This window comes from Crotalus tigris, unplaced genomic scaffold, assembly GCF_016545835.1.
Source record: "Crotalus tigris isolate CLP2741 ecotype Arizona unplaced genomic scaffold, ASM1654583v1 scf7180000020074.1721668, whole genome shotgun sequence".
In the NCBI taxonomy this organism is placed as follows: Eukaryota; Metazoa; Chordata; class Lepidosauria; order Squamata; family Viperidae; genus Crotalus; species Crotalus tigris.
The window spans coordinates 533466-552948 of NW_024097846.1; the positions used below are offsets into that span (position 1 = coordinate 533466).

General features: G+C 40.2%; 1 protein-coding gene across 2 annotated transcripts in view; it reads left to right on the forward strand.

Annotated features, from left to right (window-relative positions):
* The window catches only part of LRP2 (LDL receptor related protein 2), a 145459-nt gene that overhangs the window by 81727 nt on the left and 44249 nt on the right, over nt 1-19483 (forward strand). For both annotated transcript variants that reach the window (XM_039365425.1, XM_039365427.1), the window contains exons 33-45: nt 293-436; nt 582-691; nt 2084-2261; nt 3112-3325; nt 5139-5378; nt 6649-6837; nt 7416-8336; nt 9165-9330; nt 12479-12637; nt 13245-13534; nt 14642-14845; nt 15875-16117; nt 17784-17909. In XM_039365425.1, the coding sequence (XP_039221359.1) occupies nt 293-436; nt 582-691; nt 2084-2261; nt 3112-3325; nt 5139-5378; nt 6649-6837; nt 7416-8336; nt 9165-9330; nt 12479-12637; nt 13245-13534; nt 14642-14845; nt 15875-16117; nt 17784-17909 (3184 nt within the window). The remainder of the gene's footprint in view (nt 1-292; nt 437-581; nt 692-2083; nt 2262-3111; nt 3326-5138; nt 5379-6648; nt 6838-7415; nt 8337-9164; nt 9331-12478; nt 12638-13244; nt 13535-14641; nt 14846-15874; nt 16118-17783; nt 17910-19483) is intronic.

Below are 19483 nucleotides of genomic sequence, written 5' to 3' on the forward strand. Positions count from 1 at the left end.
GATTAAGAACTAAAGAATAAAATCACACTGTACCTATGAATTCTTACCTTGAGAATAAGCGAATGGATGTTATGTCTGTATAGACTAAACCTACTTAAGATTGCATTGTATCTTCTTTATGAGTTTCATTAGATACTTTGGATTATTATAGTTCAAGTAACAAAAGCAAATACTCTTCTTTAGAACTCATGATAGTCAGTGATATTATCATGCTAGGGAAAGAAGGGCAATGATGTTTCACCCTAGCCTATTCTACATCATTGTGTTATATTCTCACTTTTTTTATCCCAAGGGTGAAATTCATAGGGTGAAGTCAGATGGCACAAACAGGACAATCTTTGCCCCTGCTGCTGTTATTGGTACTCCAATGGGCCTGGCTTTAGATTGGATATCTGGAAACCTGTATTATACTAACCCTTCGACACAATCCATTGAGGTAAGCCTTCCACTTCCAGAGAGGCATGCATTTATATTTAATCCCACAACATTCCCCCAGGCACCAAACAGCACAAGAATCATATAGCATAATTTTCCCTGCCTTCATTTCTGCTCCATGTAACCAGATCTCATGATTTCTAAAGGTATTGACGCTCCACAGAGAAACCATCTACCGAAAAACTTTGATTACCAATGATGGTACTCCTAAAGGATCTGGAAAACCACTTGGTTTAACTGTTGATCCTGCTCGTGGGTGAGTTTAATGCAGTTTCTGGAGCTGTTTAAAATGTATTTAAGTTATTATTCTTTAGCTTCTTGGCCCTACAGACCTTTTGTAAAATTAGATTCTGTGGTTCTGGGAAGATAAATAACAAATCTTCCAGTGGGAGGGGATAAACAATAAGTAGAGATACTCCTTTACTGGTGAGAAAGTCTGCTAATTGTGCTAGATTATTTCCTCTGCTGAGATGACTGATATATTTACAGACAGCTTCACAAGTGTCATAACCCTGCTATTGGTAGAATTTCTGTCACTACAACACATTGGCCCTGAGTCCCTCAAAAGGAGCCAGGATCAAGCTGTCTCTTTACTCCAGTTTCAAAGTGGCAGAACTTTCTTTCCTTTCAGTGGAACAATAAAAGGGAGGAGGGGTTTTGAAGCTTAAGCTGCTCCCGTGGCTGTATTTGTTTTATAGTGTTTAGAGTTGCCTCTAAAACTTGGGTTATTTCTATGTTTATGTTTACATTTATTTAAAAGGCCTAATGTTTATCTCTAGCGTAAAATTTATAATATCTTGCCTTATATTAGGACCATCAAGTTCTCAGAATTTAGTAATGTTTTCTTTCTGTAGTTTTCTATTAGACTAATAATAAATGACTGATATATTTTGATTTGATGAATGTTGGGTTGTTGTTTTTTTTCCATCATATGCTAACCGAACTTATGGATTGGTTCTACCAAATGTATGTTGCCTTTGCTTCTCTTGTAACAGTGGTGAGTGGAAGTTGCTTCTTCCATATTCTTTTGGTCAGACATCTCCTGGCGTTTGTGGTGATTTCAACTTAGCTGGCTTTCTTCACTCTTTGCTTTTCACAGTGATGAGTAGTCAGCAGAGCTTTTTTGTTCACCCAAACTAAAAAAGGAGAGTGAGCAGAGCCTTTGTGCCCTGGTTCTTTTCCAAGGACTTTGAGGAGAAAGAAGACTATTAAATCTTGGAAGATTGAATAAGGATTTCATGGCCTATAACTAGAATGTGATCCAGAGGTTCTCCACAAATATACCTAAACAATGGCTTATTGTTAATATCCACAGCAGCTACAATTCTGTTTTAGCTGTATGCCTATTTCTGGGTGATAAAATTAAGCAGCAATTGTGGTTTATATAAACTTGACTAAGGGAATCCTATTTCTTAGAGTGCAAATGTATGACCGCTTCCTCAGCGTAGGCTTGTCCATACAACCATTTGTATATTTACACTGATCCAAAAATAAGCCCTAGTGACTTCAGTAAATTTTACTGCTAAGTATGTAACAGCAGTCTTTGAATTAATTTTCCAATGCCTATGCATTTTGATTAATGAGAGGATTTTATATATATACACCATACCTTACCTGTTTTTTGATTGCTGAAATAAATGTGTTGCAGAAAATTGTATTGGACAGACCAAGGAACAGATAGTGGGATCCCAGCAAAGGTTGCCAGTGCAAACATGGATGGCTCTGATATCAGAACTCTCTTCACGGGTAATCTAGACCACATCGAGTTTATTACCATTGATATCAAGGAACAAAAGCTTTATTGGCCAGTCACAAGCAGTGGAGTGGTATGTATTCAGAAGTGTCCCTACACATCTTTGCCTGCCAGCAATCTGCAGCTTAAATATAGAGAGGCTACATGCCTTAAAACAGAAATGGTCAGAAGATGGATGTTAGGGAAAAGAATGGATCTGCTTACACACATTCAGAATGTACTCAGTGGAGTAGCCAGAATTTGAAACAACTTTAGGCAAGTTACTCTCAGCAGGTTGCCTAAACGTTTTTTGAGTTTCTTCTGGTACTAAATATTTCTGGTCATTACATTTTAAAACACATAAATCCAAAATCTACTTCAGATTTCCTGTTTCTTTGTACAAATAAATAGCGTCTATTTTCACTTCCCATAACATTAAAAAAGTAGGGAAAATAGCTTCATCAAGAAGAAATACAGATACGCATAAACAAGGATGTAAAAAAACCCCCTGACGTTTATTCAGCATGGCTGATAGGACGATGCAAATCCTTTGAAAATGGTATGTCAGAATATGCAGGATCCTATATCCAGGACCCTTCCCCCCCCCCAAATGGTTAAAGCAGTCATATATTTTTCCAGGCTCATGCATCTACTTCAGAAGGGGCTATACTTTCCGACTGACCTTTCAAAGGAATTGCATCACCTTAGTGCTAACTTGATCTGAAATGTTGCTTCCATTTATGCTTACTAATTCTTTAAGGAATGTGATGACGTGTGAGTGGTTTGGGGGGGGGGGGAAATGCTTAGTTTCTCAAGACAGGCAAGGGAAAAGATAAATAACTGTCAGACCTCAGGTCCGTCTTTAAGATATGAGTTTACGATTTACACTCATAAAGCGCCAGTTTTGCTTTCATTTGTAGTATTCAATTTTGATAATCTTCTAGATTGAACGAGGGAATGTGGATGGTACGAATCGGATGTCTTTGGTTGTTCACCTCTCTCACCCATGGGGACTGGCTGTCTATGGTTCTTTTCTCTACTACACTGACCGGGATTATGAAGTCATTGAGCGGGTTGACAAGTCAACTGGAGCAAACAAAGTGGTGTTGAGAGACAACATTTCAGGATTGAAATGTCTCCGAGTGTATTACCGAGATGGTAAGTATATAATAGGCCTTTGAAAGCTCTTTCACATGCTCAGTATTTTGAGCTGATTGTTTTGATCGTACATGTTACCTTTAAAAAAAAAGTATTTAAAAAAATCAAGAGGGAGTAATTTCACTTCATATTTTAGGAATCAAGTAGTAACATCTCTGCATTCAGGCTAGAGTAGCCACAATTTCATGTTTGCTTTTTTATTTCTTAAAAAAAAAACACCTTTATCCTCACAGATCAGCTTAGCTCATGGTACTTTACAATTTAAGGGGGGGGGGAAGCACACTTATAAAATGCAGTGTACATAATGCAGGTAGTCCTCAATTTATGATCACGATTGAGCCCTAAATTTATGTTGCTAAGTGAGAAATTTGCTGAGTTTTGCCCCATTTTACGACTTTGCTTGCCACATTTATTAAGTGAATCACTGCAGTTGTCAAGTTAATAACCCGGTTGTTAAGTGAATCTAGCTTCCCCATTGACTTTGCTTGTCAGAAGGTCACAAAAAATGATCACATGACCCAGGAAACTGCAACTATCATAGATATGAATCAGTTGTCAAGCATCCAAATGTAAATCCCATGACAATGGGGATGCTGCAATGGTCATAAGTATGAAAAATAGTCATAAGTCACTTTTTTCAGTGTTGTTATAACTTCAAACGGCTTTGTAAGTCAAGGATTATATGTAATATATTTACAATAAAAATTTAACTGAAGATATAGTCACATTAAACCACATTCTGTCAACCCACTGACCCTGGCAGTTTGAACTATGAAAAATGGGGAGGGAACATTTCAGGTGGATCTGCCTGGGAGGAAAAAAACATCTATAAGGACATCCCTAGAATATATTTTGAGAAATTGCTCCTGGATCTCTTTATAGGTCAGTGGTTCTCAACCTGTGGGTCGGGACCCCATTTGGGGTCGAACGACCATTTCACGGGGGTCGCCAAACAACGCAGTCCGCCATTTTTTCCCCCTTTTCCTTAGCTGTGCTACTCCCTTTTATTCTATTGGCTTTTGAAAGCCAATAGAATAGACTCTCTTGAATAGAGTCTAATTCTATTGGCTTTCAAAAGCCAATAGGAATTGTCCAGGCTGTCTCTGCCCTGCTGAGCCCACCAAGTCCCATTCTGCAAACGGTGCTGCACCAGTTGAGTAGTCCTCGACTTACGACCGGTTGGGGGTCGCGGCATTAAAAAGGTTGAGAACCACTGTTATAGGTAGTGGGAATGGAACTAAGTCATGAGGTTGTAAGGTGTGTGACATCATTGACAATGCTGACCTAGGATGGTAATTCCGGCAGTCCCAGTTGCTGTTGTTGGGTGAATCCTACATAGTCACAGCATCTTGCAGTCACATGATCAACCTTTGTGACTTCGTGCTGGCTTCCCCATTGATTTTGCTTGTAGGAAGCTGGCAGGGAAGGTTGCAAGTGATAACCATGTCAATTGCAAGCTGGTTGCTAAGTGCCCAAGTGACGGTGACATGACTGTGGGGACGCTGCAATTGCTCCAGCTGCAAGGATCCGTCGTCAATCTTCCTCATTTAGCACTTGTGGTAACTGTTATGATTGCTGAACAAGTGGCTGTTAAGTGAGGACTATCTGCATTGTGAATGATGTGATTCAAACATGTTAATTGGTAATGTGCATCTTCATATCGATTTTTCTAGCTACCAGTAGTTTGTGTCAGTATTTTCATTTATTTTACCAGGTGAGGATTTTCTTCTTTATAGAAATGCCTTTTTCATTTCCCCCCATCAAGAGTCTTCTGCTAAGACTCAACCGGCACTTTCGTCTCTCCCTGCTTTAGATTCTGGGGGTTCCTCCAATGGCTGCAGCAACCACGCTGGGACTTGTCAGCATTTCTGTCTGCCTGTGCCCGGGGGTCTCTTTTCTTGTGCCTGCGCTACTGGCTTTCAGCTCAATTCTGATAATAGGACCTGCTCTCCATACAGCTCCTTTGTCGTTGTTTCCATGCTGTCTGCAATTAAAGGATTTAGCTTAGAGACATCTGACCACTCTGAAGCAATGGTCTCCTTGGCAGGAAGAGGTGGGTAAACTTTTGAGGGGAGAGCTGCAACCTCTTAACTTTCTGACATAACCTCCCACTTACAGGTGGCTCATTTAGGGCACAGAGCTTGTAAAATGTGTCTCTGTGTGTGTATTTTTCACTGTGGCTGGAATTCTAGTAGCTCAAGACAACAAAGCAGAACGATGTAAATCTAGGCCAAAACCATTTCAACTAAGAATGTTAGTTAGGAGTAGGACTTAGTGACCAAAAGGCAAACATCGGCTTTTCATGAGGCGTTGAGGTTGGTGTTAAATGGCTTTAAGTATATTTTATTAAATTTCTACAAAAGATAAAATATAAAAAACAAACAAGGAATTAAGGGGAAAAAACAGGCAAGGGGGAAGGTACAGAAAGAAGAAAAGAAATGAAAAAGGGCAACTTCCAGCTTTCTTCAGTATAGTTACACATATAAGATATATTAACATTTTGACCTAAAATTCAATATTACACAGTATTTATATAATCATAAACAATTTGAATGGTCAAATCCCAAAATTAATATAACATTTCTTTAAACGTCTTTTTTGAACATTTGGACACTTTAAGAAAGAGAAACAATGAATTAGCGGAACTGCTTTTTTTTTTTCTTCAAATAGATCATCCAGTTTCAACTAGTGATTTTTTAAAAAAAATAGTGCAATCCTTTATGTGTCTACTTTAGAAGTAAAGTATTGGATTGTAGAGCAGGGGTCCTCAACCTGGCTGAGGAATTCTGGGAGTTGAAGTCCACAAGTCTTAAAGTTGCCAAGGTTGAGGACCTCTGTTGTAGAGTAAAGGAATTTCACTTTCCAGTCCAAGTTGAAAAATGGTTCCTAATCATAAAAATATCCTGTTGGGTTATTTTAGACACCAATATAAAGCTAATAGTGAGGGGATTACTTTTACCCAGTATTGTAAAGTCTGACTCAACAATATTTTTGCAACTACTGGTTGATATTTGTGGAGGTGGGCAGTTGAGAGACATAGAACTGTAACAGTGAATGGAGGTGGATCCAATTGGTCAATTTTTAATGTTGGGATGTGTGTATGTGATTTTTTTCACCATTAGTGTATATAGGACATTAATTATCACATTTTCAGTTCTCATCCCAAATCAAGGGACTGATGATTTCATGTTAAATTTTAGGAATGTTTTGGAGGATTTTAAGGGATGCTGAGCAAAGGGAATGTTTCATGGAAGTCCTACTACCACATATGTCTATTAGAATGCTGAAATAAACAACATGCTTCCTTAATCTTAATCTTGCAGGGAGAAATGCATTGCATGTAGATGTTCACATGCCTTCAGGTTTCATTTTTTGGTGTGACTTCAGCAGACAAATTCCATCCCTGAATGGAATTCGTAAAATCAAGCCAGATGGCTCCAATTTTATGGATGTTGTCGCAAACGGGATAGGATACAATGGTATCCGTGGCATTGCCATTGATTGGGTAGCAGGTCAGTACTATTCCCGCATTAAAAAAAATGGTTGGTGGAATTTGCCTTAAAATTGAACTTCATGAGATATTAAGACCATCTGTATTTACTATGAGTGAAATTTCACTGAAATCAATAGGATTTTTCTCCCAAATATTAAACTGAGGTTATGGATAGTACCCTGGTCCTAATTTTCAATGAGTTATCCAAATTATATGTAAAACCATGATGATGTGGAATAGCTTCTATCAGTTCTGTTGATCTTCTAGAATATCCTTATTTTTCCAGCTAGGGTAAGGCAGTGGGGAATTTATTTAATCATGGTCGAGAAAATATGTAAAGTTTAGCCATGTAAATCAAGCTTAGCAAGGCCACTTCAAACCATGTTAATTGTTTAGGCCTTTAGATATTATATTTGTTATTAAGTCAATTTAAAATATATTTATGTCTGCATAGAAGCTAAATTGCAGGATTTTTCTTAAAGTTTCTATCTTACAGATGATATGTGTTATTTTGTATAAAACTGTACTAAGTTCTGAAGCATGTATTATATATAACAACAGAATTTGGTGTTTTTCATTTTATTTTTCTGTATGCAGGAAACCTCTATTTTACCAATGCGTTCTTGATTGAAACATTTATTGAAGTTCTGCGTTTAAATACCTCTTATCGACGAGTGCTACTTAAAACCACAGTGGATATGCCAAGACATATAGTAGTCGATCCCAAGAACAGATACCTCTTTTGGGCAGACTATGGGCAAGATCGCAAAATAGAACGTGCGTTTCTTGACTGCAGCAACAGAACTGTGTTAGTGTCTGAAGGAATTGTTACGCCACGCGGTTTAGCAGTCGATCATAGCACTGGCTATATTTATTGGGTGGATGACTCCTTAGACATGATTGCAAGAATTTCTCATGATGGTGGTGAGCCTGAAATTATCCGCTATGGCAGCCGTTACCCAACACCATATGGCCTCACTATTTTTGAAAACTCTATAATTTGGGTGGATAGGAACTTGAAAAAAATCTTTCAAGCCAGTAAAGAGCCAGGAAATACCGAGCAGCCAATTGTGATAAGAGACAACATTGACTGGTTGAGAGATGTGACTATTTACAATAGCCATTACCAGTCACAGGCACCTGCTGATGTCAACTACAATCCATGCCTAGAGAATAACGGAGGCTGTGACCATTTGTGCTTTGCACTTCCTGATCTGCAAACACCAAAGTGTGGGTGTGCATTTGGATTGCTGGGAAGTGATGGGAAGAGGTGTTTTATCTCAACAGATAATTACTTGATCTTTGCTTTGGAGAATGCCCTTAGAAGTGTGCACCTGGATCCTGAAAATCATAGCCCTCCATTCCATACAATGACCGTATCAAGGACTGCAATAGCTCTGGACTATGACAGTGTGAACGGTTTAATATATTTTACTCAAAGTTCTCCACCTGGCCCAGGAAGAATCAGCTTTATCAGTATCTTTTCTGGAAGTAGTAATCCCACAGAAGTAGCATCAGGTAAATACAAGAATTCAGAACTTAGCTAAGATAACTTTTATGTGAATTTCTCACATAGCATATGCATTTTCTAAGGAAATAGAACTAAATGTTTACTCGGAAGAACACCCAAAGTGTATATTGGATTGTAACCTGCTTCTTGGAAGGTATTTTGCAGAAGTTATTGAAAGTATGACTACAAGGAAGGAAAATTCACTAAGTGTAATAATATTCAGTTAGTGGTGAACCTAAGCATGTTCATCTGAGTAAATGCCATTGAAACTCAAATTTATTTCATATATCTGGGCCCTACTGATTCATTTTCTGACAAACCAACAATTTATATTGCCTTTTGTTAAAACTTTAAACCTTTCCTCAGCCAGGACCTTACTCCAAAATGAGTTAAGAATTATGTAAAAACATCACAAACCTGTACTAACTTGGCATGGAATTAGGTCATTGCAGTTTCAGGCAAATGAGCCTTCTGCTAGACACAATGCTTTGAACTGCATTGCTTATTTGAGTATTGGCATTGGTAATATGTAGCCGCTATTCTTCAGTTTACTTGTGATGCTTTTTTAAAAAATGAAGTTTGCAAGGGCAATATACCCTTCAAAATACCAGAAGTGTGGAAGCTCTTAAGAAGACTGCTTCATCTTAATCCAGTGACACAGCTTCTTCTTTTTTTACTATGGGATTAAAAACCTTCCCATTTGATTCAGTGCAAATCCCCCCTGATAATAGTTGGAACTAGAACAGAAGAGGTATTTTGAAAAGTTTTCATTATTAGGATGATTTTCATACTCACATCTCTCTTGTTCTATATTGTCCTGTTTGATATGTCTAAAGATTTAGGAGCTCCAGATGGCATTGCCTTTGACTGGACCAACAACAGACTTTATTATAGTGACTATCGCAATCAGACCATCAGTTCAATGGCTGTGGATGGATCTAATCGTTCAGTGGTGGCTCGTGTCCCACGGCCAAGGGCCATTGTCTTGGATCCTTGCCAAGGGTAAGTTGCCTATTCTGCATTATGAAACTTCCCAACCATAATAGCTCAATTAATAATGAATGAATAATAAATGTTGCAATTAGTGATGAGAAATACTCTATTACAGAGGTCCCCAACCTTTTTGGGCACCGGAGACCGGTTCCATGGAGAGAGGTTTTCCCATGGATTGGAGAGTGCATGGTTTTGTGTGCTGCCTGCATCCTGCAGATGGGGCTTTGCTTGTTTGTGCAGACCGGTTGCTGGCATGCCACGCCCCAGTACTGGTCCACAGACTGGCGGTTGGGTACCCCTGCCCTATTATACCTTGTGTGCATGTACAGATTCTTTTTTGAGAATGCATTCTTAGGCAGAACATTCTTAGAGCCTTGAGTGGCTGGAAGGCAATCCTTCCTTTCCCCAGGGAACTAACTAGGTCTGTTGTCTGTCCTTCAGAGAAAAAAGCAGAACATAACTGCCATAGCAAAACAGCTTGCATTGTGTGTAGGAGCTGGGCAGTAGAATGAAGCTTATTCTCCCCATTGCCCAATGCTTCCTTTTAATGAAGGATTTTCCTCTGATCAGGAAGTATGGTCATAGACATAATTTGTACCGCTGTATTGTTTTCACAGTTTGTTAGTCCTACAGTGTCGACCAAACTTAAGAAACCAATGCCATATACTGTAGATAAAGACTACTTTTGTTGGAACAATAGTAATGGAATCTTGCAAGTCTGAGTGTACTTTCGTCCTCCCTCATTTTATCTTTGTATGAACTAAGGAAGGGTCTGTCTGAAACATTTGCTCAAATTCGTTTCATGGAACGGACACAATTCCTGCTTATCTGACCAATGGCTTGGTAGTGGCTCTTTCTCCTGTCCTTTAAGGCCACCTCTACACAATGGCAAAGGTGAAGGTCTCCATGAAGGCCTCTTTTTCAACTGACTACATCTTAAGAAGAATCAGAGGGAAATAAACAGAGCAGGACGTAGCAGGAAAATGAGATAAACAGAACAGTAGCTGGGCAACATAGATGATTTGACTCGGGGCCAGAATGCCAATTCATCATTATTTTCCAAATAAACAATACTGGGTTTTTCTGGTCACTGCACCTTCTAGTTTGTCATTCAGTTAGGACAAGGGTGTCAAACTGTCGGCCCGCGGACCAGATGCGTCGTGATTGAAACCGTACCCACCCCATTGCCGGCAATGGGGAAAAGCTCCGATATGTCACGCGACATCATGTGACGTCGCAAGTTTGATATGTCTGAGTTAGGAGAACTAAAATGCAGGGAATTTCAGACATTACCCTGTGTTAGTTTCAGACAATCTTTAAGAGGCTTTGCATAAAGCACATTGTGAATTTTTTCAATGTTGTAAAACAGTCATTTCTTTGTAGCTTGACTGTAATTTAATTTAGGGCAAAGGTGTCAATGTTTGTGATTGCTGGTATTAGTGGGTAGCCTGTTGTGAAGCCCTATTCTAGATTTACTTCCTGTTTGTAATATGGTTTAGGATCAGGTTGGGTATCTCCTGAGTTCTTCCAGTGAAGACATTGGAGAAACCAGTGAAGCCTCTTTGTCAGACATGTCAAACACAAGGCCCGGAGGCCGGATGCGGCCCGTGAAGTGGTTTCATGTGGCCCGCGAAGCCATCCTGGAAACAGTGAGGGAACGGCCCCCGCTGCCTTGGCCCTGGCCCAGGCCGGCCTGTAGCCAGTGTACAATTTTGTGGTGGTGCTGAAATGCATTCAGTCTTAGCTCCACAAGGCTGTCTGGAAACAGAGAGGAACCAGCCCCTACCATGTTGGCCCCACCCCCTGGGTGCATGCTGGGGAGGTGTCACCCTTTGTGAGGAATGAAGTAATGCACCATCGCTTGGAAGTGGCCAGCAAATAGCCCTCACCTACTTCACATAGCCAGCTTGATGGGCTCTGGGGGAGGGGTTTCAGCAGGCAGAGGGAGCTCTCCTCACAACTCCAAGAGCTGATCCGGATGGCGCAAATCTGATGAGAAGTGCAATGCTGCCTAGCCCCCAGCCTTCCCAGTTTCAGCAGGCAGCAAGGTACAAAGCTGACGAGCATTGCACCGCCTGGCTCAACCACTCGGCACTGTGAGGAGAGCTCCCGCTGCCTGTGGAAACTGGGCAGGCTGGGGGCTGGGCAGCATTGCACAGGTAATGTTGATTCTCACGCTGCTCGTGGCATCCCCTCCCCAAGAGTCCACCAAGCCAGATATGTGAAGTAGATGAGGGCCATGTGCTGGCCACTTCCAGGTGATGGTGCATTTCTTCATTCCTCACGAAGGGTGACACTTCCCCAGCTGCGTTTCTTGCCTGTTTTTCTCCCTCCCTCATCTCAAATATTTTCCCACCACTCTGTACTTAGGAGGGAAGGAAGGAAGGAAAGAAGGAAGGAAAGAAGGAGATGGAGGGACTGAGGGAAGTCCTGCCTTAGTCCTGCCCTGCTGCCCTTTCACCATCCCCTTGCCCTCTCCTCCTGGCCTATTCTGGGGTCTCCCATCCTATTGCTAAGGAAGCTTTGGATACAAAGCCGGGTCTCCTCCCATGGAGAGGGAATGGGCCTCCCTCTGACTTTGCCCTCATACCCATCATGAGCAAGCTAGCTAAGGAGAGCAAGCACAGCAGCAGCAACCTTGAGAAGGAAGTAAGTGCAGCTGGGTGCCCCCTTGGGGAAGTGAGGCTGGGCTTGGTGCCACAGGTGCTCGAGGGCCAGGCTGGGTGTTTGACCTCTGCTGCCCAGGGCTCCGGACAGCCCACACCACCATCCGGTCTCCCCCGCATGGCCTGAGAGGAACAGTGAGGCTCCTCCAGTGGACCATGCCTTGGCACTTGCTCTGGTCCCACCCCCTTCTGCCAGAGACCCTCAGATCTGTCCCATTCCTACCCACGCCCCCACAGGCACCTTTGACGCGAACGATGTAGAGCTGGCCATGCCCACCCAGTAGGCCACACCCACTCCATCCATGCCCACCCAGTAGGCCGCACCCAGCCTGGCCACATCCATCTGGCCCCCTGAGGGCAACCGCAATGCTGATGCGGCCCTCAATGAAATTGAGTTTGACACCCCTGCTCTTTGTTCTTCCTAGGTTTACTTATAGATGTAAATAGATTTCTTTGACTTAAGAAGCCTTGGGCAATTGTGTCATCACTAGGTACATGTACTGGACCGATTGGAGCTCCAATGCTAAGATAGAACGAGCAACACTTGGAGGTAACTTCAGGAGTGCTATTGTGAGCACCAACTTAGTATGGCCCAATGGTCTTACACTGGACTATGAGGAGCAGCGACTTTATTGGGCTGATGCAAGTTTGTATGTATTTGTTTACAGTTTCATTTGCGTACTGTTAAGCATTTTTCATCTAATGCACACATTTGGCCCTCCCATAACATATAATAATAATGTGGAAAAATCCATTCTAAATAAATATTAATGATTGAAAAATGAAGGGATGCCATTTGGTTGCCATGACTCATAGCTGATGGGGCAATGACGCAAAGTTGTCATTTACATGGAAAGGGATGGACTTAGATTTTATTGAGGGAGATAAAAACTTCCTTTAATTTTTTTTTTTTACAAAATTTAGCAGATCTCAGGATTTAAATTTTCATATGGTTCCCACCTTAAAATGATGAGATACCATGGAATTTATTTTCAGCCATAGTGAAACATCTAGAGGAGAATCCAGTGGCTGCAGAAAAGGGACTCAGCTTTCATATAAGGATCTGTTGCTGAAAGTTGTTCACCTGGATTTCAGAAATAATATTAAATAATGCGAATGTTCAGGGTGCAAGAGAGTCTTGAAATCAATGAAAAAATAAGGAACTGATCTACAGCATTTTCTCTGTGGAACTCAAGAAATGTTGGAAGCTTGTGTTTTTCTTTTTGTTCAAATGCTGATATTTCCTACTTGTTTTAGACAGAAGATTGAACGCAGCTCTCTATTGGGTGCAAACCGTGAGGTTGTCGTTAGCACTGCCCTGCATCCATTTGCAATGACCCTATTTGATCAACACATTTACTGGACAGACTGGAATACCCGAAGTGTTTATCGAGCCAACAAATACGATGGGTCAGATCAAATTGTGATGGTATCAAACCTGCCAAACAGACCAATGGACATTCACGTTTGGGCCAAAAGGAAACAACAGCAGTGCGCCAACCCTTGCAACCAATTTAATGGGGGTTGCAGTCACATCTGTGTGCCAGGTAAAATATTGTGCAATAGGGAATAATGAATTGATTGACATTCAGTTGTGTTAGAAAGATGGGCATGAGCAAAATATCTGAACAGCTGAATTATTTATTATTTTAAATCCTTGCACACTAGAAAATCAAGATATAGTACTTTGGCTGCATAGTATATACAGTACATACTAGTCCAGATAGCCCAGCCTTTCTTTTGTCAATTTCTCACACTGAAATATGAAGCTAAGTTGATTGGCCCTTTTGGCCTTTCAGTCCAATGAATGGCAGCAACATGCCACTTGATTTGTCTAACTCAGGCATGTCAAATTGCCGGCCCGCGGGCTGGATGCATCATACTGAAACCGCGCCCACCCCATTGCTGGCAATGGGGAAAAAGTCACGATATGTCGTGCAACGTTGCGTGACGTCGCGAGTTTGACATGCCTGGTCTAACTGGAGACATCAAGGATTTGTTTAACTGGAGACATCAAGGATTCATCTGGGGGACTACAAACCTGGGCCTCTGCCATATAATTATTTCTAGATTACACTGTCAGACCAATACTGCATGAACTGGACAAAACATTCATATAATATGCAAGCCCACGGTGATTTGCTCTGTTTGTCATTGGGGTTGGGTTTTAGACATGTTGATAGTCTAAGCATGCAAAAAAATGAATGGAATTACTGATGTTTTGCATGTTTAAAGAAACAACCCAAAAAAGTTTTCATTACTATTTGAAATATTTTAAAAACTGTATCCTTTTCTACTGTGTCATCCTCGTCCTATTTTGTTATGTTTGTTGAAATCAATATTAAGTTCCTGCTGATACAAAATACGGGAGAATACAATAGCCATCTATGTTTTGTCTTATTCCTTTTATAAATTAATCTTTCTTGTAATAATTACAGTTCTGAAAACTTCTTTCTGCAATAGCCCTCTTTACAAACAGAGCTCATTCAGATTCCTGTGGAGAATATTGTTTAAAGGATTAGTTGATGTGTTGTAGGACATTTTGGTAATTCTGGATAAATTTCTAGGCAGATTTACGATTAATATTGGGGAGAGATGTTATCTAACTATATTATTAACCCCGTCTTCTTTTGTGGTTAATGCAATGACTATAGGCCCAGGTGGTGCAGAGTGTCAATGTCCTGCCGAAGGACACTGGTATTTAGCCAATAACAACAAGCATTGTGTTGTGGACAATGGTACCAGGTGTGGAAGTAGCCAATTCACTTGTCTTAATGGCCGTTGCATCTCTGAACGCTGGAAGTGTGATAATGATAATGACTGTAGGGATGGCAGTGATGAATTGGAAAGTGTGTGCGGTAAGTACCTCCACAGTTAAAACAAAAGCTCTTGTCCAGTTGCAATTGTTTTTAGCAAAACCATTTTGGGGATAAAAACCAAATAAAGGAGATGACTACTACTGTCTGTTTGGTCCAGAGTCCAATGATCTGTTGACTATACAAAGCAGAATGAGTTGAAGATTTTATTGCTTTCATAAAAAAAGAAATTTAATGGTTCAAATTTTTCCTTGGATTAATGCAGGGGAGAGGGTATGAAATTTGGAGTTTCTTAAAAAAAATGGCTTTTTTTGAAGAATCAAATATTGAGCAAGAACAATAAACTGAGTATTTCTGATAGTTTCTTTTTTCTTCAATTGTAATTATGCTGCAAATATAATATTCTATCTTATTTTATACACATGTACCAAGTGAATAGTTTACCAAGACTTTACAGGACTGTTAACATGGGAGGAAATATCTGCGTGCAGAATTATGCCCAAAAGATGGGCATAAAACAAAGAATTTTGTTCCTTTCTATTAACACACATTGAAAATACCAAAGCAGACTCTTTTTCTTTTTTCTTTATCTGTACTGTTTTTAGTAGTTTTTCTTTCTTTTTCATTTTTCTATCTTCTCTTTTTATTTTCTTGCTGATCTTTTAATTATGTCAAAATTCTCAATAAAAATAAAAAGAAAATAACCAGAGCAGAATGTGAAGGAAGGTTATGTTTTCCACTGACTTTGTAAGGATCATAGTCTCTGATATGATAAGGCTGTAGTGACAGTTTAGCCTCTTTCCATTTCAACTTGTTTCCAATTCTCTTCATTAATTTTCATGAATGAGGAAACTTCATTTGTAGGGATTTGAAAATCCATAGAGCTGTCATTTGAATGCTAAAATAAAATTTTATCTTATATTTGTCTGACTTGCACGCTGTCCGTTTTGCAGCTGTATTTGCCTTGGCAGATAAAATCAATTCAGTATTGTATTTCTGGGGTGAATTTGTCAAAGCTCTTTGAGTCCCTTCTGTCAATGACATTTCTTTTGTCACATTCCTTTCCTTCAGCTTTTCATACCTGTCAGCCAACAGCTTTCACCTGCGGCAATGGGCGATGTGTACGCTACTCTTATCGTTGTGATCACTACAATGACTGTGGAGACAACAGTGATGAGGTGGGATGCTTGTTCCGAACTTGTGACCCCCAGACAGAATTTACTTGCAATAATGGAAGGTGTATCTCTCTTGCATCCGTCTGCAATGGTGTAAACAACTGTTACGATAATGGCACTTCAGATGAGAGAAATTGCCGTAAGTTGATTAAAACTACATATTGTCCCTTAGGCTCTGATTCTTCACACAACCAAAAAGTAAACTTTCTGAAAAGGAAGAAGGATGTGTTGCTTCACAGAAGCATGTGATTTATTTAGATTTATTATGTTTTCAGGAATCCTGAGAACAAACTAGATGTTCTTTGACTGTGTATTGCCTTTGAGAAATTTTCTCATTAATTTGTATAGTTGTTTCAAACAATAGGAACTGAATCGCAGAGTAGATCTTTAGGGTATTATTTGCTAATTACCCCAAGTGATTCCACTGACATTAACAAGAAACTTCATATTTCTTGTTATGAAATTACTAATATCTCCAAATGGACTAGTTAATACATTTTGCTAAGCAGGGATGCTGAAGAATCACGAGCAGGTTGATGATTATTCCTTTTTCTAGCTGTTCCTCACTTGACTCTTCCTGCCAGTGGAAGGAACTAAAGAAGCCAAGAAAGCTATTGTTCTGTGACTTGCTTATTGCTTTTCTAACAAGCCATAATCTGAAACCAAAAACATACCTGGTTTATGAGTGGTTTCTTAGGTGAGGAACAAATCAGGGAATCTACTTCGTATGTAACAGAAAAAAAGAATAGGGTGTCTTGATTTGTTCATTTGTGCTTGCAGTCAGGGGAACCAAGCGGGACCCTTCAAACAGCCTGGATTAGCATGCTTTTTGATTGTATGATATGCAAATTTGATCATTGAGCACTAACTGTGGGGGGTGGGGTGGAAGTGATTATTCTCATATAGTTGTTGGAGACAATAGTGAATAGCATCCCTATTCATTAGGCTGCTGACATATAAGACCTTTGGCAGTGTCTTCATTAGACCCTGGAAGAAAGACTCGCATAAGTCCCATCCCATTTAATACTTTCCAATTCTACTGGATGGATATGACACCATCAAGGAGCAGAGGGAGATACTGCTTTTCCATGTGCCACTAGCATTAAGCAAATTTTTTGAAATATTAAAGAAGGTCAGAAACAAATCGAAATTGAAACTGATAGCTGAATGATTATTTTATTTGAGTACGAAATGAAAGTAGATTAGCTTTTGTATTCATGCACAGATATGATCCAAGTGGCTCCACTCATGCTCTCAGAATTTCTGTTCTCCTCCACTTAGCTGCCATGTTCTGCTGTATCTAAGATTAGTCCCAGAGGATCTTTCAACCTCTTGATAATTAGAGGGGGAGAAGGTACAGGAGATAGGGGAATCTGATGGATCAGTATACTCTGTTACACTAATGCAGTGTTTCTCAACCTTGACAATTTTAAGGCGTGTGGACTTCAACTCCCAGAATTCCACAGCCAGCAATGCTGGCTGTGGAATTCTGGGAGTTGAAGTCCACACGCCTTAAAATTGTCAAGGTTGAGAAACACTGCACTAATGGAAGAGCATCATTAGATCCAATGAATCTGAAGAGGCATTTAAGTTACCACTCATATTCATTGTCATTCTTAGGATTAGTATTCCACCCCATCTATAAAAAGGCAGTATTATGCTGAACTAAATTGGATTTAACAATACATCAGATAATTCTAGTACCAAGTAATGTATTGCTGTACACTGCTGTTTGCAATTGTTTAAAAACACCCTGCCTTATGCTTTATGGGGAAGAAAAAGAATCCTTTCTTTTTGCCTTGAAGCTGAACGCACTTGTCAGTCTGGTTATACAAAATGTCAGAATACCAACATATGCATTCCTCGGACTTATCTTTGTGATGGGGATAATGACTGTGGCGACATGAGTGATGAGAGCCCCACTCACTGCGGTAAGCTAATGACTTCCAACAATTACCCTCCTTCACTTAATGCTTTCCTGTTGCAGTTTGGGTAAAGGGCCAAGCCTTCTTGTATGTTCTGTTTTTTTTTAGGAATGCAATTGAAAAGACACAACTAAAATGTATGGTGGGTGTGGGGAACACGTGTATGCGAGCAAGACTTAAGGAAATTGCTGATAATCTGGAATTTAAGTTGATAGACAGATTCTCAAAATGAAACAAAGAGGTTACTAAACTTGAAGTAAAAAAAATAAACAAAGGATTACCTCCTAGGTGGATTCCTATGACTCCTGGCATGTTTACATTTTTTAGATTTATATCCTCCTATTCTTCAGAAGCTCAGGTCACAGAGGGATTCAATGACAATGCTAAATACATATTAAAAGGACTTCCAAGAGTGATCATCCAAAGTGTGACAAGCTAAACTGAAATTTGGAATCTTGAGTCTCCAGTCCAGAACTTGTACAGTATAAGTGCACTGCTTCCCTTTTTATTTATTAATGAAACGTACCTCTTACCATAAAGCAACCATTTCAGTAACTCTCCATACATTTTATCACAATAACCCTCTGAAATAAATTAGATCTAAACAGCAGGAAACTGACTAAATAGTAAGCAAATGAGTTTTCTGACTAAGGGAAGATTTGAACATGGGTCCTGTCAGAACACTCTGACCACACCATCGGTTCTTATTTCATTGGAAAAGTATATCATGTTAATTTTATTTACTTGGTGCTCTTCTGGCTTTAGAATTTTGGGGCCTTGATTCCAGTGGTGGGATTCAAATACTTGAATAACCGGTTCTCTGCGTGGATGCCGCTTCCGGAAGTCCGTTCTGGGCCTGGGCCTCCGAAGCCCAGAACGGACTTCCAGAAATGGTGTTCACGCACTTCTGGTGGGCCAATCTGGGCCTGGGAAGCCTCCCACAGGCCTCCGAGGCTCAGAACGGACTTCTGGAAGTGGCGTCCATGCACTTCCAGGGTCCATTCTGGGCCTTGCAAAAAAGGGCTAAGGCTTCAGCCGGTTCGCCAAAGTCAACAAAAAAATAGCTACTGGTTCTGCTGAACCGGTGCAAACCAGCTGAATCCCACCACTGCTTGATTCCCAGTACCCTTCAGTGGAAATGCGCCTGTTCTGCATTCGTATTTTCACTTAAGGAAGTTGGGCATCAAGCCCCCCCTCCAAAATAATTATCTTAGGTTATTTGGACAAGCTATATAGGTGCAGAGGATTTCTGACTCAAATTTCCAACTTAAGCTAGATCCCTGTAAACCATAATTTAGGATTATTGTAATGCTACCTTAAAGGCAGGGCTGATTTTTGGTGTATTGATATTGCAGTTGGGATTAGGGGTCAGGATAGGAAGCATTTTGCTTCCATTCTCATCTGTACTTTCATATTAATATTATAATGTGTCATCGAATCTTTATTACAGATAATGACATATTCTTTTTGGAATCACAAATAATCAGCTTGACTCAATGAAGGAAACCTGAAACAGTTGGTTCAGGTTGTTTTGTATCTCCCTTCAATAGTTGGGAAAAGAGTTTCATTTTGCAAAGCAA